At 40.8% G+C, this 23687-nt stretch overlaps 2 protein-coding genes across 3 annotated transcripts; both read left to right on the top strand.

Moving 5' to 3' along the window:
- The first annotated feature begins 567 nt into the window (after positions 1-567).
- Positions 568-14977, top strand: LOC126634539 (potassium transporter 4-like). The gene is made up of 10 exons (XM_050305053.1): positions 568-809; positions 965-1163; positions 1889-2129; positions 2232-2477; positions 2962-3012; positions 3158-3418; positions 3555-3607; positions 13167-13281; positions 13377-13631; positions 13718-14977. Exons 2-10 carry the CDS (start codon positions 1104-1106, stop codon positions 14794-14796), a joined length of 2361 nt encoding a protein of 786 aa, XP_050161010.1. The 5' UTR covers positions 568-809; positions 965-1103; the 3' UTR covers positions 14797-14977.
- A 5392-nt stretch (positions 14978-20369) lies between these two features.
- Positions 20370-23499, top strand: LOC126583922 (syntaxin-22-like). 2 transcript variants are annotated; one of them, XM_050248465.1, is made up of 8 exons: positions 20370-20727; positions 20825-20918; positions 21118-21239; positions 21398-21496; positions 21943-22100; positions 22184-22284; positions 23154-23205; positions 23285-23499. In XM_050248465.1, exons 1-8 carry the CDS (start codon positions 20552-20554, stop codon positions 23482-23484), a joined length of 1002 nt encoding a protein of 333 aa, XP_050104422.1. In that variant the 5' UTR covers positions 20370-20551; the 3' UTR covers positions 23485-23499. The 2 variants fall into 2 exon arrangements, with proteins under 2 accessions (XP_050104422.1, XP_050104423.1); XM_050248466.1 differs by lacking the exons at positions 23154-23205; positions 23285-23499 and adding an exon at positions 22775-23112 and having other exon boundaries at positions 20382-20727.
- The last annotated feature ends 188 nt before the right edge of the window (positions 23500-23687 follow it).

Genomic DNA, 23687 nt, shown 5'->3' with positions numbered 1-23687 from the left:
CGTGCTTTATACATGAATTTTCAAAGTTATTTCGGACATTATAAATAATATCATCCAACTTTACCATAAATTGGAGGTCCCTTTTTCCGAATGGCAAACCCTCATATCCTCGTATACCATATCAAACCATTTCGTATTTTTTGAGAAACCCTATAATTTTTTTATTTGAATATAACTTATTAGAAGGGGGTGAGATGTTGAATGCTCGAAATAACCTTGAGCATAAGTCACATGATTTATTTTGGATAACAACTTAACGGAGTTAGGGTAAGATGACAAATTAATGATTTCAAAAAATTGTTATGACAAATCCCTTAAAATTTTAGTTCACATGACAAATTGAAAAATGTGTATAAATTCATAAGACATTTCAAAAATATTCTGGACTAAAGAGATGTAAGAGCAAACAAATATCACAAGAATAAAAAGAAGGGTGTGTAAAAAATGTCAACCTTATTAATATTATAATTGATTAATGAAATTCAATTAATATAGTAAAAAGGGTTGAATATGAGATGACGTTGAACTGAGTGAAACCATGAACGAAACCAATGGAATACAATACACAAGGCAAGCTGCCAAAGAGAGAAAGAAATAGAGGCGCGTGCAAATAGAGGAGAGATTCACAATGAGAGACAGGTGGCGCAGAGAGAGTGGGGATTCAGGAGGGAAGGGAAGAAGAAGGGAAAACAAATTATGAGATGAAACGAGAGAACACAGTCCCTCCTCTCCCTCCACTCCTCGTATTTCAGGAATTAGGGATTTAGAACTAGATTTTACAATCTGAATCATACGAGAGATGGATTAAAGTGAGTCGATTCAATTCCATCGCGCCAACTCAATCAAACTCTTTCTTCTTCTTCTTGTACCTTAATCCAAATTCTGAAATCTACAAAAATCGAATGCTTTCTTTCTTCTTCTAAATATGATATAAAGGTGCTAAGTTTTAAGCGTTTCGTTACAGACACGGACAGACAGACAACGCAGAGTAGAGGTGATAAGGTCTTGAGAGCCTCGAATGAGATTGAGATAGATAGGCAGTCGTTTTGTAGAACAAGAAGCCCAGCCTAGCCTAGCCTCCTCAGAATTCAGATTAGGCGGCGATGGAGCCGGACTCTGCAATTTCGACGCCCTCCCGGTATCCCATTCGTCCTCCTCGTCAGGTACTTGCTGCTGCTGCTGCTTTCCTTGCTCAAATCATTTATTCATTCTTTCTCATTACTGTTGCATTCATTCATTCGTTGATTCTCTGCTGCTGAATGCTGTTTGGTTTCTATCTACGAGTCTATTTTATTTGATGCTAAAAAAAGAACTCATTTGGGCACTGGTCTGGTCTAGTTGTAAAATTTAGACATGTTAAATACAAATTACAAATTCTCACTGTTTCCCTCCCCTCCCCTCCCCTCCTCTGCATGAGAATAGGATTTGCTTCAATTTCAAGTTCCTATTCTTCACTCTTGTTCTACTTGGTTGCTCTCAACTTGTTGTGCGTTTTCCGGCCTCTTTTCCAGTTCATCAATTAATATTTTTTTCTTTTCTAGGCTTAAATTCTTGACATGGACTGGTGTTTCCTTCTAGTCTTAATCTTAAACAATACGTGTATAGCATACAGGCTCTGTTGTGTTAATGTAAACCTTGTTCATATCAGTGGATACCTAGGCTAGGCCCAAGTGTATAAATAATTGAGTTTGACCACGATGACAAGTAATGGAATGCCTCATTCAATCACTTCCATTATTCCATATCAACTACAGTGTGTGCCCTCTGGTTAAGGATTTAGGCTTATAATCATTTTAGATATGGATTCTTTCTCCTATGCCTGGCCTGAATGTGATTCATCTGTTACTTACCAGCTAGTGTAACCAATTTACCTCTTGTTGCTTTGCAGCTTTCATGGGTGAATCTCCCCAGAAATCTCATACTTGCATATCAAAGCCTTGGCGTGGTTTATGGGGACCTCAGTACTTCTCCTCTCTATGTTTATACTAGCACATTCACAGGGAAGCTGCACAACCATAACTCTGAGGAAGTGATATTTGGTGCATTTTCCTTAATCTTCTGGACCATTACAATGGTACCCTTGCTCAAGTACGTCTTTATCCTATTGAGTGCCGACGATAATGGTGAAGGTGTGGTGACACTTGGAATTTGAGTACATCCTTTGTGTGAGATATCATACTTTACTTCTTATTGGGTCTCCAGGGGGTCATATTTATTCTAATTGGTGTCAGGTGGGACTTTTGCGCTTTACTCGCTTCTATGCCGCCATGCAAAGTTTAGTTTACTTCCCAACCAGCAAGCAGCTGATGAGGAGCTCTCAGCTTACAAATACGGTCCTTCATCACAGGTTGTAAGCTCGTCCCGTTTAAAGATATTTTTGGAGAAGCATAAAAGGTTACGGACGGCCCTACTAGTGGTGGTATTGTTAGGCGCTTGCATGGTCATAGGAGATGGTGTACTCACTCCAGCAATTTCAGGTATGGTACTAAGTTGTCAAATAATTGTTGGTATTGAAATTGAATACTGTCTATTTTCATCTAATGTTAATTACCTATTTCAGACAGATGAGAAAAAAGAACACAAAAGTTATGACAGCATTTACTAAGTTGTCTTGCCCCGTGGGGAACATCCAATAAAATTGGGGCACTATAAGTCAGATCCCTCTAAACATAAGGAAGATGTTTACATATACAGTTTGCTTCATCTAATACACTTCTGAATATATTCCAACTATACATTTGGTAGAGCCATTTTACAATACAATATCTGTCATTATTTCTGTTGTTTGTTGATATGGTGACTGTTTTACTTGTTCAAATGCTGCTAAGTTTTCAGTAAGCTCTATCTAATTGTCTAGAGAAACCCAGATTGTTGATTTTTATTATTTGTTTCTATAATAATGTTTTTACACTTGCCTTGATTAAGGAGTTAAATCTTTGAGCATTTCTTTTCCACTCGCAGTTTTATCATCGGTATCAGGGTTACAAGTTACAGAGGAGAAGTTAACTGATGGTAATTAATTTCTCTTCATTACCTATTTCTTTTTTCCGTTTTTATAAAATAAAAAAAAATGTTCAAAATTCATGATGCCTATTCTATATTTTTCTGCGTATCATATAATTGGCGTTGCTTTTACTATGTTATTTATTATCTCCAGGGGAACTCCTCTTGCTTGCCTGTGTCATATTGGTTGGCCTGTTTGCTCTGCAGCATTGTGGCACCCACAGGGTAGCATTTTTGTTTGCACCTATTGTAATAATCTGGTTGATATCAATATTTTCCGTTGGCCTGTACAATACAATACATTGGAACCCGGCTGTTGTTCGTGCATTATCGCCCCATTATATTATCAAGTTTTTCCGTGAGACTGGTAAAGATGGTTGGATTTCTCTTGGTGGGGTTCTTCTCTCGATAACTGGTAAATTTGAAGGAAATTTTTTCCATATGAATATATTCACTGGTTGTTGTATTGGTGGAACTATCTATACGAAACCTCTTTTGTGGGAGTTTAATTTTAGCTCTTCAATGACGAGAAGTTATCCATGTTCTATCAGGTACTGAAGCTATGTTTGCAGATCTTGGTCATTTCACTGCCTTATCGATAAGAGTAAGTTTATTATTTATCCCGCAACAACTATTTTTTCTTTTCAATATGGCACCATTAAGGCCCCGTTTGGGATTGAGGTGATTTTAAAAAAAGCCACTGTGAAAAAAAGCTGAGGATCATTTTTGTGTTTGGTAAACTGAAAAAAAAATGGCTTATTTTGGAAGCTGCTGTGAGAATAAGCTGAAAATCAAAGGAAAAGCTGAAGCTGTTATTTGCTGCTTTGAAAAAAAGCCAGTTTTTTCAAAGCACACGGAGCTACAGTGCTCCTTTAATGAAAAGACACACTATCATCCTGCTTTTTTTTCCAAAAGCACTTTCACAAAAAAGTTTACCAAACACTCTACTGGCTTTATTTCACAGCCGCTTATTCTCACAGCACAGCCGCTTATTCTCACAGCAGCTTTTTTTCAAAGCACAGCAATACCAAACCAGCCCTAACTTCCTTACTTGCAGACTAATATAAACAAATATAAAGGTTAAGCTGTTGAACCGAGAGGAAGGTTAAAAACATATTCTATATACATATACTGGAGATGTTTGATATGATTGAATGTTGGACATGTTAGAATACAACAACAACAACAAAGCCTTTTCCCACTAAGTGGGGTCGGCTATATGAATCCTAGAACGCCATTGCGCTCGGTTTTGTGTCATGTCCTCCGTTAGATCCAAGTACTCTAAGTCTTTTCTTAGAGTCTCTTCCAAAGTTTTCCTAGGTCTTCCTCTACCCCTTCGGCCCTGAACCTCTGTCCCGTAGTCACATCTTCGAACCGGAGCGTCAGTCGGCCTTCTTTGCACATGTCCAAATCACCAGAGCCGATTTTCTCTCATCTTTCCTACAATTTCGGCTACTCCTACTGTACCTCGGATATCCTCATTCCCAATCTTATCCTTTCTCGTGTGCCCACACATCCCACGAAGCATCCTCATCTCCGCTACACCCATTTTGTGTACGTGTTGATGCTTCACCACCCAACATTCTCTGCCATACAACATCGCTGGCCTTATTGCCGTCCTATAAAATTTTCCCTTGAGCTTCAGTGGCCTACGACGGTCACACAACACGCCGGATGCACTCTTTCCATCCAGCTCGTATTCTATGGTTGAGATCTCCATCTAATTCTCCGTTCTCTTGCAAGATAGATCATAGGTAACGAAAACGGTCGCTTTTTGTGATCTTCGCTAGATTGCTCCGGTCATTAGTGTGGATAAGTATATAAATGGATAGAGATAGGAAAGCAAACACAAGATGTACGTGGTTCACCCAGATTGGCTACGTCCACGGAATAGAAGAGTTCTCATTAATTGTGAAGGGTTTACACAAGTACATAGGTTCAAGCTCTCCTTTAGTGAGTACGAGTGAATGATTTAGTACAAATGACATTAGGAAATATTGTGGGAGAATGATCTCGTAATCACGAAACTTCTAAGTATCAGAGTGTGGTGTCGTCTTGACTTGCCTTATCTGTCTCATAGGTAGATGTGGCATCTTCTCTGGAAGTACTCTTCCTCCATCCAGGGGTGGTATCTTTAACTGGTGGAGATGCACAAGGTAATGTATCAATTTCACTTGAAGCTTACTTGTAGTTTCAGGCTTGGTCAAGCGCGATACAAACCATGTAGTAGGAGTCCCCCAAGTCGCCGAGCTAGGGGGTCTGCTGAAAGAGGTGACAGACAAGGTAAGCAATCAGAGCTCCGACTGATTGTTCACCTTCTCCCCATCTTGCAGCAGCATGAAGGATAAAGAGAAGAAAAATGAGAAGAGATGATATGAGATACTTTTGCTTTTGAAGAAGTAACTTTCCACAGGCTTATTCTTGAACTGAGCTGGAGGGTTTTCTGGTTTCCTCCAGAGTATAAGGCCGACTGAAGAATTTGAGGGTCAAAACAAGTCCATCAAATCTAGAGTACGTTCCACCCTGCTGATATGGGATACTTTTGCTTTTGACAGAGTAATGGATGTATCGGCACGTGTGCTGTTACGCTTGTCTCCACATGCTTCCTTGTATCCTTCGCACTTGCCCTATCTGTTCCTCAAGCAGATGCGGAATCTTCCCTGGAAACATAAGATGTTGAAGATGAGTACTCGAGAGCAATGCCAGGTAAGTAATCAGGTAAGGGGTTCCAGGCAGTCAGTTCCTGGCTGGAAGCTTGATTCCAAGTGCTGACTGATTGCTCTCTTTCTCCTTGTCTTGCAGGTAAAAACAAGGTCAAAAGAAAAAACAGGGAAAAAGCATGATATGGGATACTCTTGCTTTTAACCCTGATGATATGAGATATTCTTGCTCTAGTATAGCTTGTTTGCAGAGGTATTATCGGGGGGAAAGAAAGCTGAATATTTCGAAAGGCTTTGTTGGGAGTGCCCTCTCAGATATGATGAAGGGTTGAGCATTTTTGCAGGTCTGCCTGTCCGTTGGGGATGGAGGTCGACATATATAGGAGTCTCCCTAACAACAAGTAGTAATGCTATTCCTTTACCCTGCTTGGTCATAGCACGGTAGTGGGAGCTGCCAGTTTCACATGTTTTAACTCTGTCAGAGCACTTTGAAAAAGTGGTCTGTGGTATCTGGCTCTCGAGATTCGGAGAACGATGCCTCTTCGATTTTTGAGAAAGCAATCATGTTGGGGGTCTGACTCTCGAGATTCGGAGAGCAGTGTCTCTTCGATTTTTGAGGAAGTAATCATGTTGGGAGTCTGGCTCTCGAGATTCGGAGGGCGGTGCCTCTTCGATTTTGGAGCAAGCAATCTTGTTGGGAGTGTTGTCTCGAATGTGAGTAAAGGTTGGACATGTTTGCTAGTCTACCTTGCCACGAAGCACAAAGGTTGACACATAGGGACTTTCCAATTATCCAGCAATGGTACTGTTCCTTTACCCTCTCTTCGATTTTGAGAAAGTAGTCATGTTGGGAGTCTGGCTCTCGAGATTCGGAGGACGGTGCCTCTTCGATTTTGGAGCAAGCAATCTTGTTGGGACTGTTTTCTCGAATGTGAGTAAAGGTTGGGCATGTTTGCTAGTCTACCTTGCCACGAAGCACAGAGGTTGACACACAGGGACTTTCCAATTATCCAGCAGTGGTACTGTTCCTTTACCATTGTGGGTAATAATATGGTAGCTAGACCTTCAAAATTTATGTGTCTAAACTTTGTTAGTGCTGTTTCTTTGCTATTCTTTTACCTTTCTTGGTCAGAGCGATGTAGTGGGAGCTGCAAGCTTCACGTGCTCAACTTTGGCAGAGAACTTTGGCAAAGTGATCTGTGGTACCCATGAGTTATTGTTGCGTGTGGGAAGTGGGTGATTGAACAGTAAGATTCATGTGCTTTCTACTTCACCAGAAGTCTTCGACAGAATGCCCATAATTTCTGCAAAGCTGAGTGTGCGTGTGACAGGTGCTGACAAGGCTAGAAAAGTAGGTGCCTCTTTGATTTCTGAGATCGGCCCTCGTGGTCTCTGAGCAGCCCAGCTTTTGAGAAAGCGAGCGCCTCTTCGATTGATTCGGAGAACGGTGCCTCACCGATTTTTGAGAAAGCAATCATGCTGGGGGTCTGGCTCTCGAGATTCGGGGAGCAGTGTCTCTTCGATTTTTGAGAAAGTAATCATGTTGGGAGAGTGGCTCTCGAGATTCGGAGGGCGGTGCCTCTTCGATTTTGGAGCAAGCAATCTTGTTGGGAGTGTTTTCTCGAATGTGAGTAAAGGTTGGGCATGTTTGCTAGTCTACCTTGCCACGAAGCACAGAGGTTGACACACAGGGACTTTCCAATTATCCAGCAATGGTACTGTTCCTTTACCCTCTCTTCGATTTTTAAGAAAGTAGTCATGTTGGGAGTCTGGCTCTTTAGATTCGGAGGACGGTGCCTCTTCGATTTTGGAGCAAGCAATCTTATTGGGAGTGTTTTCTCGAATGTGAGTAAAGGTTGGGCATGTTTGCTAGTCTACCTTGCCACGAAGCACAGAGGTTGACATACATGGACTTTCCAATTATCCAGCAGTGGTACTGTTCCTTTACCCTTGTGGGTAATAATATGGTAGCTAGACCTTCAAAATTTATGGGTCTAAACTTTGTTAGTGCTGTTTCTTTGCTATTCTTTTACCCTTCTTGGTCAGAGCGATGTAGTGGGAGCTGCAAGCTTCACGTGCTCAACTTTGGCAGAGAACTTTGGCAAAGTTATCTGTGGTACCCATGAGCTATTGTTGCGTGTGGGAAGTGGGTGATTGAACAGTAAGATTCATGTGTTTTCTACTTCCCCAGAAGTCTTTGACAGAATGCCCATAATTTCCGCAAAGCTGAGTGTGCGTGTGACAGGTGCTGACAAGGCTGGAAAAGTAGGTGCCTCTTCGATTTCTGAGATCGGCCCTCGTGGTCTCTAGGGAGCCCAGCTTTTGAGAAAGCGAGCGCCTCTTCGATTTCTGAGATCGGCCTTCGTGGTCTTTGAGCAGCCCAACTTTTGAGAAAGCAAACGGCTCTTCGATTTCTGAGATCAACCCTCGTGATCTCTAAGCAGCCCAGCTTTTGAGAAAGCAAACGCCTCTTCGATTTCTGAGCAGGCGCCTCTTTGATTTCTGAAGCTCCGTCGAGTGCAGATTTTTATAGGGGCTGGCATTAAGTTCCAAAGCACACTTGAATCTCCACCAGTAGAAGCTTCATTCTTGCACTTCTAAGATCTTGATTTGTCCGACCTCTTCTCTCTTCAACACCTTTGAAAATGTCTGGCCCCTCCGACCGTCGTTTTGACTTGAACCTTGTTGAAGAGGCAGCCCCGCCTTCTCCAGACAACATATGGCGCCCATCCTTCGTCTCCCCAACTGGTCCTCTTACCGTTGGGGATTCCGTGATGAAGAATGATATGACCGCTGCGGTGGTGGCCAGGAACCTTCTCACTCCCAAAGATAACAGACTACTTTCCAAACGGTCTGATGAGTTAGCTGTTAAGGATTCGCTGGCTCTCAGTGTTCAGTGTGCAGGTTCTGTGTCTAATATGGCACAACGCCTATTTGCTCGAACCCGCCAAGTTGAATCATTGGCGGCTGAAGTGATGAGTCTCAAACAGGAGATTAGAGGGCTCAAGCATGAGAATAAACAGTTGCACCGGCTCGCACATGACTATGCTACAAACATGAAAAGGAAGCTTGACCAGATGAAGGAAACTGATGGTCAGGTTTTACTTGATCATCAGAGATTTGTGGGTTTGTTCCAAAGGCATTTATTGCCTTCGTCTTCTGGGGCTGTACCGCGTAATGAAGCTCCAAATGATCAACCTCTGATGCCTCCTCCTTCTAGGGTTCTGTCCAGTACTGAGGCTCCAAATGATCCCCCTCCGGTGCCTTCTCTTTCTGGGGCTCTACCGACTGCTGAGACTTCTCCTAAGCAACCTTTGTGAAGGCTCCCTCTTGTGTGTTTATTTTGACTCATGTATATGTACATATTTGTAGCTTATCGGGGATATCAATAAATAAGCTTTCCTTCATTTCAACGTATTGTGTTAAATACACCAAAGCCTTCTTCGCTAAGTTCTTTGAATTTTCTTTTGTTGAAGCTTGTATGTTGAAGCTTTCTGAGTGGAGCATGTAGGTTGGGGTAGTGTTCCCTTAATTTCCCGAGTGAGGAAAACTTCTTGGTTGGAGACTTGGAAAATCCAAGTCACTGAGTGGGATCGGCTATATGAATCTTAGAACGCCATTGTGCTCGATCCTGTGTCATGTCCTTCGTTAGATCCAAGTACTCTAAGTCTTTTCTTAGAGTCTCTTCCAAAGTTTTCCTAGGTCTTCCTCTACCCCTTCGGCCCTGAACCTCTGTCCCATAGTCGCATCTTCTAATCGGAGCGTCAGTAGGCCTTCTTTGCACATGTCCAAACCACCGTAACCGATTTTCTCTCATCTTTCCTTCAATTTCGGCTACTCCTACTTTACCCCGGATATCCTCATTCCTAATCTTATCCTTTCTCGTGTGCCCACACATCCAACGAAGCATCCTCATCTCCGCTACACCCATTTTGTGTACGTGTTGATGTTTCACCGCCCAACATTCTGTGCCATACAGCATTGCCGGCCTTATTGCCGTCCTATAAAATTTTCCCTTGAGCTTCAGTGGCATACGGCGGTCACACAACACGCCGGATGCACTCTTCCACTTCATCCATCCAGCTTGTATTCTATGGTTGAGATCTCCATCTAATTCTCCGTTCTTTTGCAAGATAGATCCTAGGTAACGAAAACGGTCGCTCTTTGGTATTTCTTGATCTCCGATCCTCACCCCTAACTCGTTTTGGCCTCCATTTGCACTGAACTTGCACTCCATATATTCTGTCTTTGATCGGCTGAGGCGAAGACCTTTAGATTCCAACACTTCTCTCCAAAGGTTAAGCTTTGCATTTACCCCTTCCTGAGTTTCATCTATCAACACTATATCGTCTGCGAAAAGCATACACCAAGGAATATCATCTTGAATATGTCCTGTTAACTCATCCATTACCAACGCAAAAAGGTAAGGACTTAAGGATGAGCCTTGATGTAATCCTACAGTTATGGGAAAGCTTTCGGTTTGTCCTTCATGAGTTCTTACGGCGGTCTTTGCTCCTTCATACATATCCTTTATAGCTTGGATATATGCTACTCGTACTCCTTTCTTCTCTAAAATCCTCCAAAGAATGTCTCTTGGGACCCTATCATACGCTTTTTCCAAATCTATAAAGACCATGTGTAAATCCTTTTTCCCATCTCTATATCTTTCCATCAATCTTCGTAAGAGATAGATTGCCTCCATGGTTGAGCGCCCTGGCATGAACCCGAATTGGTTGTCCGAAACCCGTGTCTCTTGCCTCAATCTATGCTCAATGACTCTCTCCCAGAGCTTCATTGTATGACTCATTAGCTTAATACCCCTATAGTTCATGCAATTTTGTACGTCGCCCTTATTCTTGTAGATAGGCACCAAAGTGCTCGTTCGCCACTCATTTGGCATCTTCTTCGTTTTCAAAATCCTATTGAAAAGGTCAGTGAGCCATGTTATACCTGTCTCTCCCAAAACTTTCCACACTTCGATTGGTATATCGTCTGGGCCTATTGCTTTTCTATGCTTCATCTTCTTCAAAGCTACAACCACTTCTTCCTTCCGGATTCGACGATAAAAGGAGTAGTTTCTACACTCTTCTGAGTTACTCAACTCCCCTAAAGAAGCACTCCTTTCATGTCCTTCATTGAAAAGATTATGAAAATAACCTCTCCATCTGTCTTTAACCGCGTTCTCTGTAGCAAGAACCTTTCCATCCTCATCCTTGATGCACCTCACTTGGTTTAGGTCCCTTGTCTTCTTTTCCCTTGCTCTAGCTAGTTTATAGATATCCAACTCTCCTTCTTTGGTATCTAGTCGTTTATACATATCGTCGTAAGCCGCTAACTTAGCTTCTCTGACAGCTTTCTTCGCCTCTTGCTTCGCTTTTCTATACCTTTCACCATTTTCATCGGTCCTCTCCTTGTATAAGGCTTTACAACATTCCTTCTTAGCCTTCACCTTTATTTGTACCTCCTCATTCCACCACCAAGATTCCTTTTGGTGTGGGGCAAAGCCCTTGGACTCTCCTAATACCTCTTTTGCTACTTTTCGGATACAACTAGCCATGGAATCCCACATTTGGCTAGCTTCCCCCTCTCTATCCCACACACATTGGGTGATTACCTTCTCTTTGAAAATGGCTTGTTTTTCTTCTTTTAGATTCCACCATCTAGTTCTTGGGCACTTCCAAGTCTTGTTCTTTTGTCTTACTCTTTTGATATGTACATCCATCACCAACAAGCGATGTTGATTAGCCACGCTCTCTCCTGGTATAACTTTGCAATCCTTACAAGTTATACGATCCCCTTTCCTCATTAGAAGAAAATCTATTTGTGTTTTTGACGACCCACTCTTGTAGGTAATCACATGTTCTTCTCTCTTCTTAAAGAAGGTGTTGGCTAAGAAGAGATCATATGCCATTGCAAAATCCAAGATAGCTTCCCCATCCTCGTTTCTCTCCCCAAAACCATGGCCACCATGAAAACCTCCATAGTTGCCTGTCTCCCTGCCCACGTGTCCATTTAAATCTCCTCCTATAAATAACTTCTCCGTCTGAGCAATTCCTTGCACCAAGTCTCCAAGATCTTCCCAAAATTTCTCCTTCGAACTCGTATCCAACCCTACTTGAGGTGCGTACGCACTAATCACATTGATAAGTTCTTGTCCTATTACAATCTTGATTGCCATGATTCTATCTCCTACCCTCTTGACATCTACAACATCTTGTACCAAGGTCTTGTCCACGATGATGCCAACACCGTTTCTCGTTCTACTTGTGCCCGAATACCAAAGTTTAAACCCTGAGTTTTCTAGATCCTTTGCCTTACTACCAACCCACTTAGTTTCTTGTAGGCACATAATATTTATCCTTCTCCTCACCATAACTTCCACTACTTCCATAGATTTTCCCGTTAAGGTTCCTATATTCCACGTTCCTAAACGCATTTTGCTCTCTTGAACTCTACCCTTCTGTCCTAGCTTCTTCACCCTCCCCCGTCTAATAGGATCAAAGTACTTCTTTTGTGTGTCCCGGGTAAAGTTGATAGGAGCATATGCTCCCAAACAACTTTGAGTGGAGTCGTTCGAAAAGAAGTTTCTATGGCCCCCTTGCTCATTTAACACTGCATCCGGGTGCCGATGGAGATACAGCGACCCTTGCTCACTTATCACTGTGCTCGGGCCACACAGCGCGCCACTTACGGGTGACGCCCTAGCTTTAGCGCAATTTTGTTCTGGATTCATTTTCATAAGGATTCGACGTGATCATGGAGTGCCGGCTGTCGACTACCTGACGCCCTCCCCCTCCTCCTTTATCCGGGCTTGGGACCGGCCATGTAAGACATAGGCGGAGTTGTTGGACATGTTAGAATAAGTGTATAAAATCAAGAGATATATAAGTTTTTTCTATAAACATGTTAAAAAATTCAGAATAGCCGAGCCAAGTAGGCGTCACAATGTTTAAAAACTTTTGGATAAATTAGTTCGAGTGCTTCTGATGCTGATTTAATTTGATTCATTATTTTTTAAATTAAAGAATTTTTATTTTTATTGGGGATATAACTATATGATACAAAACTGGACTTTCCCATATACTCTTTCCTTTCTGTTATTTTCTTTTCATTTTCTTCTTTTTAATAATATTGGAAGATGTATTATGTATGTTCAGAAATATGATTTTCTAAGTATACACTTTCCAGTTATAAGATGTATTACGTATATCTATCTTTCAAGTTGTAAGACTTTCCAGGAATTGAAAAATTAGAAAAAGGAGAGGCTAAAGTGTGTTGTCGCTTCATAATGGTATGGGATAGACTACAAAATGAGTTGTAAAGCCATATGGAAAATGCTCTTGTTGGATGGTTAGAATTTAGAAATATGTCTACTTGATTTCTGTTTCTGTAGTTTGTTTACTCTAACCACTCTAACTTTGTAGGCCGTGTTCATTATGATGTAATAGGTTGTGGAATTTCAAAAGTGAGAATACGAGTTTTTATTTTTTCTTGCTTGTGCAGCTTGCATTTGCATTCGCTATATATCCTTGTTTGGTGGTACAATACATGGGTCAGGCTGCTTTCCTGTCAAAAAATCCTGACCACAATCTTTACAGTTTCTATGATTCAATACCTGGTTAGTTCATTCTGACATTTATCAATATTGCTTCCATAATAATATTCTAAATCAGAGTTGGTAACTTTGCTTTCTGTCCTCCCTTATCCCGATAGCTCCTGTATTTTGGCCTGTCTTTGTTGTTGCCACCCTCGCATCAATTGTTGGAAGCCAGGCTGTTATAACTGCTACTTTCTCAATCATCAAGCAATGTCATGCCCTTGGTTGTTTCCCCCGAGTAAAAGTTGTCCACACTTCAAAGCATATATATGGGCAGATCTACATTCCAGAAATTAATTGGATACTTATGATCCTTACTCTTGCCATAACTATTGGATTTCAAGACACTACTTTAATTGGAAATGCTTACGGTACTTTATTTCTTTGAACCCCCGCTCCCTCTCTTCCCCTTAAACAATTAACTGAGGGTGACAAAATGTTCGCTTTTGGTTCTCAGGACTTGCTTGCATGATGGTTATGTTTATCACGACATTCCTTATGGCACTGGTAATAATCTTTGTTTGGCAGAAAAGTGTGGTTCTGGCTGCGATTTTTCTCATCTTTTTCTGGTTCATTGAGGGAATGTACTTATCAGCAGCACTCATTAAAGTACCTCAGGGAGGATGGGTCCCTTTTGTTCTCTCATTCATCTTTATGATTGTTATGTACGTCTGGCATTATGGTACGCGGAAGAAGTATAACTATGATCTGCACAACAAAGTCTCGTTAAAATGGCTACTTGGTCTTGGCCCAAGCCTTGGTATAGTCCGGGTGCCTGGAATAGGCCTCATATACTCAGAGTTGGCAACAGGAGTTCCTGCAATATTCTCTCACTTTGTAACAAATCTTCCTGCATTCCACAAGGTGTTGGTTTTTGTTTGTGTAAAATCAGTTCAGGTGCCTTGTGTTTCACCTGAAGAACGATTTCTGATTGGCCGGATATGTCCAAGACCGTATCGTATGTATAGGTGCATTGTCAGGTATGGGTACAAGGACATTCAACGGGATGATGGGGACTTTGAGGACCTGCTCATACAGAGCATAGCAGAGTTCATCCAGATGGAAGCAGTGGAACCACAATTCTCAAGCCCAGAGATATCATCATTTGATGGAAGGATGGCGGTTATAAGCACTAGGACAAGTTCGAGCTTGATAAGCAGTGAACAAGAGGGTTTTGGCGTGGGGGATTCCATCCAGAGCAGCAAATCTCTGACCCTGCAGAGTATGGTATCAGTGTATGATGAGGAGAACCCACAAATGAGGAGGTGCCAAGTAAGGTTTCAGGTACCATCAAACGTGGGTATGGATCCTGCAGTAAGGGAAGAGCTGATGGATTTGATCCAGGCCAAGGAAGCAGGGGTTGCGTATATAATGGGGCACTCGTATGTGAAGGCGAGGAGGTCGTCGTCATTTCTGAAGAAGCTTGTGATTGATATGGGGTATTCTTTTCTTAGGAAGAACTGCAGGGGCCCTGCTGTGGCGCTTAACATTCCTCACATCAGTCTTATCGAAGTTGGGATGATATACTATGTCTGATGGATGATGGATCGTTTCAACTTGGAAGGAATAACACCGGAATAACGTCGTGTATAGATCTGCGCTTTGGTTTTGCTCCAATTTATTGCAACAACGTCGTGTATACTATAGATGAATACCATTGGAATATCTATCGTCGTTTTTATTTGGTAAGCAACACCACTTGGCAATTTCAACACTACTTGATGCGTCTTCTTACTTTTGCCAATACTCATAGTGATTTGGTAGCAATTTTTGTAGTAATTAATCATAAATTAAAGGAAGGAACGATCTGGGATGTAGGTTTGATGAAGCAGCCAATCCCAATAGTAAGGCCGGCGGTGCCGCAATGAGTGAACATAAATGATAAGGAATTTTACCATCGGCAAAATTAGCGGTTAAATCACAAAGAATAATTGCAAGAGAACAAGATAATTAGAGTATAAACAGCTTGAGTAAGGTCGATCTCTACAAAAAACTAATATGAATAATTTGTTATTAAATATAACTCTTAGTTAATTAAATAAAGCAAGATTGAGAAAGATGAGAATTGTAATTACAGTAACATGTGCAAATAATTAGAAATCTTAAAGTCTAATATGGAAGAAATTACTCGTCAAGGTGAATTGAGTTTGGAGCGGGATTTGGTTGGAATAAAGGTTGACTAGGTTAGAGATGCAGCTTTGGGTTGTAATTTCGTATTTATTCAATTTGGTACGTTATCTAAATTAAGAGAATCGTTATATAAATTAAGAACATATGAGATTGACTAAAATTTTCATCGAGATTAAACATATTTTTATCTTTTATTATTTTATAGAAAAAATATTTTAATGACATGTGGCGTGACGAGATTGTTAAAAATTCTATTCAAAATTAAACATAAAATATTTTTTTAGGGACACTTTGGATGCGGTCCTTAGCTATCAATATTATTTGATTGAAACCTTGTATGTTTTTAATTTTTTATCGAAGTCTTTGACATTAATGTAATAATGTAAGTTACTATGGTTTTTAAATTAAAAATTGAAATTTGTATTTGTTTATATTAATGAGATTTTAAATAAAACCCATAATTTGTGGGATTAAAAATAATAAAATATAAATTATACTCTTTATTATATTGTGTGTACGTGTGTGTGTATATATATATTGGTACATTCATCAAAATTAACAAAAAAAAATTATTGTACCAAAACATGGGTACATTCTTCAAAACCACAGGAGAAAATAAGATATTAGGCTTAATAACATTAGTAAATTTCTTCAATTAAACTTGACATGGATACATTCTCAAATCAACGAAAAAAAATGTACCCATATAAGTTTAAAAATGGATTAAAAAAATTCGAATGGATTTTATATTGAAAAAATTGGGTACATTTTATATTAAAAAAGGGTACATTTTACATATAACAAATTGGTATATTTAAGAATAGGTACATTTAAGATTAAAAAAATTGAAAGTTATATGAATGAGTACATTTAAGATTAAAAAATTGAGAATCTTTTTATAAAAAACTAATGGGTACAAACTTATTCTAATATTTTTTATTTATTTTGGAAATGTTTGAATTGAAAATTAATTAGGAGTTTAATAGAGGTGTGAGTATTAAAATCCTAAATCAATTACTAATTTTTATTTTAAAAAATTATGTAATAAACATGAAAATTCATTATCACATTAATACTAGGGACTTCGATCAAAATTTGCAAGATGACATTGTATGCCGTTGGGCAATCAACCACCAGGAAGTATGTGGTAATGGTAGCTGTGTAAGGGCCTGTACCAATGGTGAAAAGTAAGTGTATGCTCCCCAAAGGTTGCACAATATCATCGGAGAAGCTTATCAGAGGGGAAATCGAGCGATCGAGCAAGTGTTCAGCTACATTAAGTGCCCTGAAAGCTTCAGCAAACATGATATTGACCGAAGCCCCCGTGTCTACCAGGATTCGCCGTATTTCAAAGTTGGCTATGTGAGCTTCCACGATCAGTGGGTCATTGTGAGGGTAGATGATACCTTTTTCTTTCTCAGGGTAGAAACATATTGGATCCCAGTTAGGCTTTTGACACTTGCCTCCCCTGATGTCTTCCACGTGAAACACTTGGTGACCAGGCCTTAAAACTCGTTCGCTATTTTTCATGGCTCTGTTAAAAGATTCATATATGGGTGTGCCGCCGCTTATGGAATATATCACATTCACTTGGTGTTGGTTACGGTTATCCATTGAAGAGTGAAGGAGGAATTGATCAATATTTCCTTCATGCGCCAAAGCTTCAATATGATCACGAAGGGTGATACATTTCTCGCCGTCATGGCCGTTATGCTCGTGGTAGCAGCAAAACATGCCTTTGTTCTTCGTGGACTTGTAACCCAACTGCCTTGGCATTGGCTTCAGTATCAGGTGTGCTATGCTGGGGTAAATGGCCACGCATGTGGCGTTCAAAGGCGTGTATGTCTCATACCTCGGGGTAGGGCCTGTTCTGACACGTGCTTGGCCCACTGCGTTGACTGCCTAGGGACGGGCATTATCGTGGCGATACCCTTGGTTATCGCAGTAATGTCCCTTGCTCATTTTACTAAAATGAGACTGGTGAGGATGAAAATCTTTCCTTTTGCCCTGAGATTGATATGTCTGTTGACTTGGCAAAGTATTAAGTAAGGCAGGGGGAGGCACCGCTGCCGTTTGGAAGGTCGATGTCTTCTCATTTGGTTGGATCTGGCTTCCATTCCCTACTTGCTGATAAGGGGTGGTTGTTGGGGGTTTCCCTTGATATGTCCTTGCCTCAGCGGAGGCATGGTTGTAAGCCTATGCCATCACCTCAGAGTAAGTTTTCCAAGTGTTGGCTTTGATCATGTACTTGAAGAAACAATCACGTAGCCCTGCCGTGAAGGCTTTGAGGGCAGTCTTGTCGTCTGCCTCGGCACAACGGGAATACTCATGGCTGAAGCGGCCATCATACATATGTAATGACTCGTCTGGCTTCTGGCGAATAGTGTACAAGTCATATGCAGAGTGCAAGTGATCGGTCTGGAAAATGTGTTGAGAAACAAACAGTTTCCTCAATTCCTCAAATGAGTCTACCATCTCAGGTGGAAGACGGCAATACCAGTTTAGAGCTCCGCCAGAGAGGGTGGAGGGGAATAGAAGACATCATTCTTCGTCGGTGTGCATCCGGTATGCCATGGTGGACTCAAAGAGGTTAATGTGTTCAATCGGATCCTCATTTCCAGTATAAAGTTGCAAGCCAAGCTTCTGCTTTGTCTTTGCTTTGAGGGGGTGTCGAGGATCCTCCTTGTAAGAGGGCCAGGCCTAGGTTGGTTCCAATTAGGTATCTCAGCTTGTCGTTTGGCCTTCAACTTGTTTACTTCCTTAAGGAGTTGTAGGACAAAAGGGTCCTGAGTGGAGTCATGTACCACTTGAGCTTTCTTTCATAAATCTCCATCTCCTCTTGGAAGTATGAAGGTTTGATTTAAGAGCATGTGGTTTTTCCTTGGACTCGCCGTACTGACTTCCAAGGTATGTTTGTCGGAACATCTCTGAGTCCCCTATACCTTCGTGTTTCTCTAGGACTTGTTGCCCTTTCCCCAAATTGGTAGCCGGCCTGAGACATGGGAGGGGAACGAGTCTTTCAGAGACCATTGGGTATTTGATCTTCGAGCTTACATGGATGGGATTCTCTCGACGTTGCTTTAGGAAATCTCGACAGTCGCGAAAAACGGCTTTCGATCATTCCACTCCTTCTGTAAGGAGGTGTCTTCCTCCACTTCTCCTACTTCAGGTCGAAGCAGCTGGGTTGAGAGAAGTCTCATGTTGATCAATGTTTTGATGATTAGCTCGCTCCTCATTAGGGATACCCATGTCGAAGGAAGGCGACCCTCCGTGTTGGGGGGCACCTAGATGATGGTTGATGTCCACAAGGGTAATGAGCTTGCGTGTTTGAGTACACCTAGTTTCGTGGAGCGTCTCAAAGAACTTCTCATACTGCTCCTGGAGGACCTCATTCTTCATTGCTATTTTGTTGTTTTGAGTTTCTAGCTCATCAACTTTAGCTTGAAGAGCAACCCTCTTTCCTTCCTTCTTTCGTTGCCTCGCACCAAATGCAAGAGGGGTGTCATTCTGCGTGCTGTGGCTTCATTCGCTCCCCATGTTGGAAAGGGATGCCTGGTCAAAAGAAAGTGTACGAATGGTAGAAACCAGCTTAACAAAGCTGAAGAGAGTGGGAATAAGTGTCGTTTCCCACATACGGTGCCAAATGTTGATGCACAAAATCAGTGAGGACTTTGGTACAACAAAAAGTGTTAAGTTTGTGACCTTCGCTAGATTGCTCCGATCACTAGTGTGGATAAGTATGTAAATGGATAGGGACAGGGAAGCAAACACAAGATGTTCGTGGTTCATCCAGATTGGCTACGTCCACGGAATAGATGAGTTCTCATTAATTGTGAAGGGTTTACACAAGTACATAGGTTCAAGCTCTCCTTTATTGAGTACTAGTGAATGATTTAGTACAAATGACATTCAGAAATATTGTGAGAGAATGATCTCTATTTATATAAGAGAGTTTCTAGTTTCATTCTGACATTGACACGTGTCGTGTTGTGATTGACTTCAGATGTTAACACGTGTCGCGCTATGATTGACTTCTGATGTCGACACGTGTTACACTGTGATTGGCCTCCTGGTTGGAGGGAAACTCTTATGGGTCCTTGACGGTATAACGTTGACCGGTGCTCAGTAATTTCAGGATTGGTTAAGTACGGTACAAACATAGTGTATATATCTGTAATCATATCATTTCAAATGGAGGAGTTGCTCTCTCGTGTTTCTTTTCCTTGGTATTGGTAAATTGGTAATTTGGTAAATATACCATAATAAGACCTTTTTTTTGTTTTTTTGGGAGAATCATAATAATAAGACCTTTGGGATTTGGTTGGTGATTGGTGGTTGGTGGTTGGGGTGCGCCGTTGACCGGCTGGTATAAAATCCACAGTCGATACTGGGTATGCATTTAAATTACAGAATGAGGTCTTCAAGTCACAAATTGATTTTGTCGTTTTTTTTTTCTTTTACGGGAAATGTGTTTTTTCTTTTCTGAACCCACTTCTATCATTTGAACATGATTTTATTTATACATAAATAAAATCGTGCCCTTGTTTAATTTTTATTTACTTTTATTCAATTTAAATATTAAAAGTAAATATATAAGTTAAGCAATGAAATAAATATATAAGTATTGAAAAAGGTTCAATGGCTAATTAGGGATGAAATCGAACTCCTCCGACCTTAAAGAGATAGATCAGAGCATCATCACTAAATTAAGACGTTACTAAATTGGGAAAAAAAAATTTCGGAAACCACCAACATTTTGCTAGTATTAGCAAAACAAAAATATCGATAGCATTTCTAGTGTTGTTTACTCTTTATTTTTTAAGTCGGCGGTCTAAGTTTAACTCCATTAATTTATTGAAAAATACTTAAATAATTCTTTTTTACTATTAAAAATAGTTATGTATTATAAGAACAAAAACAAAAAGTAGACAGTTCATTAGAATTTTGAATAAATATGTATTTATACTATTAAAAAAAGTGTCACTAATAATAAAAAAAAAAGTCTTAAGAAATTTTTAATTAAAATTTTTTTTTTGCGAAGGCTTATATTAATTTTTCGTTGAAGGTATTCAGGCAATCTCCGATGAGCAGCTGTGAATTTGTGATGCGCCCTCTCCTCCCAACTGATCTTATTAGAAATTAACAAGAAAGAAAGGAAGAAATGAGCTTTCAAGATGTGCAGAGTGGCGGAGGAGGAAGGGGAAGGAAGGCATCGGCGTCTCCGCCTCAGGCGGTGGCTGCGGGCATATTCCAGATCAACACTGCCGTTGGCACTTTCCGTAGAATGGTCGATGCCATCGGGACTGCCAAGGACACTCCCGATCACCGCCAGAAGCTGTGCGTCTCTCTTTCTCTCTTTGTTATGCAAATACAAATACAAATTCATTCATGAATCATTATTATGTAATGTAACGAGTGGAAATGCATAGTGCAGGCACAACACGAGGCAACGCATACTTGAGCTGGTAAAAGAAACGTCTGCCAAGCTCAAATCCCTCGCCCAATCTGATCGCCAATCCAATGTCAATGTGCGTTTCTTTGTTTACCTCACTCACTCACCCACTCAACTCACTCCCATCACTCATCATGAGTGCCTCCGCTTTTTGAATTTCATCTGCTAAACTAAATCACATTCCAACAATTTCACACATTTCTTTCTACTTTCTAATTTCTAGTTCAAATTTCAAAACTAGTCAAAACAAAATGGATATTGTCTTGATTTTTCAGCCGAGTAAGCAGATCGAAGATGCCAAGCTTGCAAGAGATTTCCAGACCACATTGCAAGAATTTCAGAAAGTTCAACAGCTCGCCTCTGAGCGCGAGTCTACTTACATGCCTTCCTTGCCAACGTACCCCCTACCCTACTACATTTCTCCTCTTTTCACCTTTCTAATTTCACTATTTATACTTGTGTTTGTGTGTTTTTGTGTTTGTATGTATGACTTTTTGGCTTACCTCCGCACCTTGTTCTTGTTCTTGTTTTATTCGGTACTTGCTTGGACTACAGTTCTGCGGCTTCCGCTTCTGCCTCCGGGGAATATCTGGAGCCTAGCAGTAGCAGCACCAGGGATCAGCACCGCCAACCTTTCCTTCAGGACCAAAAGAGGTAATCCATTTCCATGCTCTCCTTCTACATTCATATCATTTCCTCTGCCTAACATTCCAGTCCTTTTTCTTTTCGTTTTATTATTTCATCTCTCGTTGGCTTATTACCAATTTCACATCATCCTTCACTTCACCTTCCACCTTTGTCTTTTCATCTTCGGTTGGACTTTAACTCTTGTATTGTTAAAAACCTTGGAGCTCCCATTCCATCCCATGGACCCATGGCCATGGCCATCGTTTTCTATTGTATTTTCAGTGGCTCAAAGTCTCAAGTTGCTTCTATGAACCTTGTACATTGGGAGGGAGTCTTAACTTTGGCCGACAACTGACCATGTATAGTTAATAGTTTGAGCATCTTCGCATGCATACACCATTACACATGGGTTGGTTTGATGCACGGTTTACAAGGATTCACGATTCTATTTTGAACCAACACCTCACCTACAGGCAGGAATTACTTTTGCTTGATAATGAGGTTGCTTTCAATGAGGCCATCATTGAGGAGAGGGAACAGGGTATTCGAGACATAGAAGCACAAATCGGGGAAGCTAGTGAAATTTTCAAGGACCTTGCTGTTCTCGTTCATGAGCAGGGTGTAGTCATTGGTAATACAGCTTTCTTTCACTTTGCATTCATGGAGCTTTTTCCTCTTATTGTATTTATCGGGCATATTGTTCTATCATTGCAGATGACATTCAATCAAACATTGACAACTCTTCCTCTGCAACGACCCAAGCTAGAGTTCAGCTAGCTAAGGCTTCCAAAGGAGTTAAATTCAGATGCTCATGGGTAAGGAGTAAACAATAAATTAAACAAACTAGTTAACTTTCATCACTTATCTACCTCACCTACCACTAGTACAGTGTGTTTATCACTTTGTGGTTGCTCTGTTAGGGCAAAAGGATGTGTTTGGAATTGTGAGCGTTAACAAAAGAAGTGAAAGAATTCATTTATCACAAAAGGAAATTAGCATCCCCACATCATGGCATCTAGACTGTGACACATAATGGACAGAAAAGAAGACATTAGGTTGCAATGAGAAATGGAATTTACATGCAAACACAAACTTTCATTTGTTTTGTTTAGTGAAAACTAGCAAGAAGACTGTCTGGTCTGGTGTAGCAGAGATTTCGTATAGTACATGTTAGGGTAGTTTGCAAACAAGATCGCCCTATCACACAACAATTTTAGGTTATCTTAGAATTTGATTCTGATTATCTCCAATTTGTCATTTCCTATCAAAATCTTATCTTCAATTTCGGTCTATTGTCTGTTGCAGTGTTGGTGGGTGCTGGCAGTTTTGGCAGTGGTGGTCGTGATCGTCGTGGTCATCCTTATCATATAATGTGCAAGTACATACATACATAGTCACGTTGTGCCTCTGTATGACAGTGTTGTTTGTGTGATCATTTCTTTGTTTATTGATGTCCTCCAGCTTTTGGTTGAGATTTACATGTATTAGAGTGGAAACTGGAACGTCTTTTTTTTCACTTTCCTTTTATCTTGTGGCGGTTTTGATTGTTTTTGTTTAGCAATGGTATATCCTCCGTGTACTATGGTTCCTGGGTTTCACTTTTTGTAATTTTTTGTTTTTAATAGTGGATTAATAGTTTTTGCTGTCCTGTTCTTGTATATTAAAAGATGCATGTCCTTTCCAGCTCTCTTCCAGGAAAGGAGACGATGAGAATACGAATGGGAAAGAAGGAAACGGTGAGTATGGTGAAGATTACGATTCTGTGCTCTTATAATATCGATGTCTATTTTCTGAAATGTAAATATTGGGAACCAACGATGACACCGACCAAGATTAGGAAGGATTATGATGATCTATCTGTGCTCTTAGATCCAGGTGACAAAGCTTTTCCAGCAATGAGTTTTTGGTTGGAAAAAAAAAAAACGATTTTGAAGGGTTATGTTATATGCCCCATTTCCCTTCCCAGAATTTACATGATTGATTTTAGAGACATCGATATGCCAATGAGACACTAATGTCATTGAGATGCTGTTGAGATTTTGTCGAGATGCCACTAAGAGCAAGTCCACCGTTGGTGGTTGCTCGGGGGACAGGCTCAAGGAAAGGGCCCGAGGGCCGGTGGGAGGAAGTCCAGCGTTGGCTGGCGAGGGAGCCCGAGCAGGCCCGAGTGCCAGGCCGGTGGATTCGTGCCAGCCCGAGCGCCTGAGGTGGATCTGAC

The sequence above is a fragment of the Malus sylvestris genome, chromosome 9 (assembly GCF_916048215.2).
Source record: "Malus sylvestris chromosome 9, drMalSylv7.2, whole genome shotgun sequence".
NCBI lineage: Eukaryota > Viridiplantae > Streptophyta > Magnoliopsida > Rosales > Rosaceae > Malus > Malus sylvestris.
Note: the sequence above shows the minus strand (reverse complement) of the source record. Positions and strands in the feature narration are given on the sequence as shown.

What these genes read in the sequence shown, in the direction of transcription:
- LOC126634539 (XM_050305053.1), top strand. Translation starts at nt 1,104, where the DNA reads ATGGAGCCGGACTCTGCAATTTCGACGCCCTCCCGGTATCCCATTCGT. An exon ending in AGAGGAGAAGTTAACTGATG is followed by an intron (nt 3,013 to 3,157) that starts GTAATTAATTTC and finishes TATTATCTCCAG; the next exon opens with GGGAACTCCTCTTGCTTGCC. An exon ending in TTTAATTGGAAATGCTTACG is followed by an intron (nt 13,632 to 13,717) that starts GTACTTTATTTC and finishes TTTGGTTCTCAG; the next exon opens with GACTTGCTTGCATGATGGTT.
- LOC126583922 (XM_050248465.1), top strand. Translation starts at nt 20,552, where the DNA reads ATGAGCTTTCAAGATGTGCAGAGTGGCGGAGGAGGAAGGGGAAGGAAG. An exon ending in TTCCTTCAGGACCAAAAGAG is followed by an intron (nt 21,497 to 21,942) that starts GTAATCCATTTC and finishes CCTCACCTACAG; the next exon opens with GCAGGAATTACTTTTGCTTG. An exon ending in TTAAATTCAGATGCTCATGG is followed by an intron (nt 22,285 to 23,153) that starts GTAAGGAGTAAA and finishes TGTCCTTTCCAG; the next exon opens with CTCTCTTCCAGGAAAGGAGA.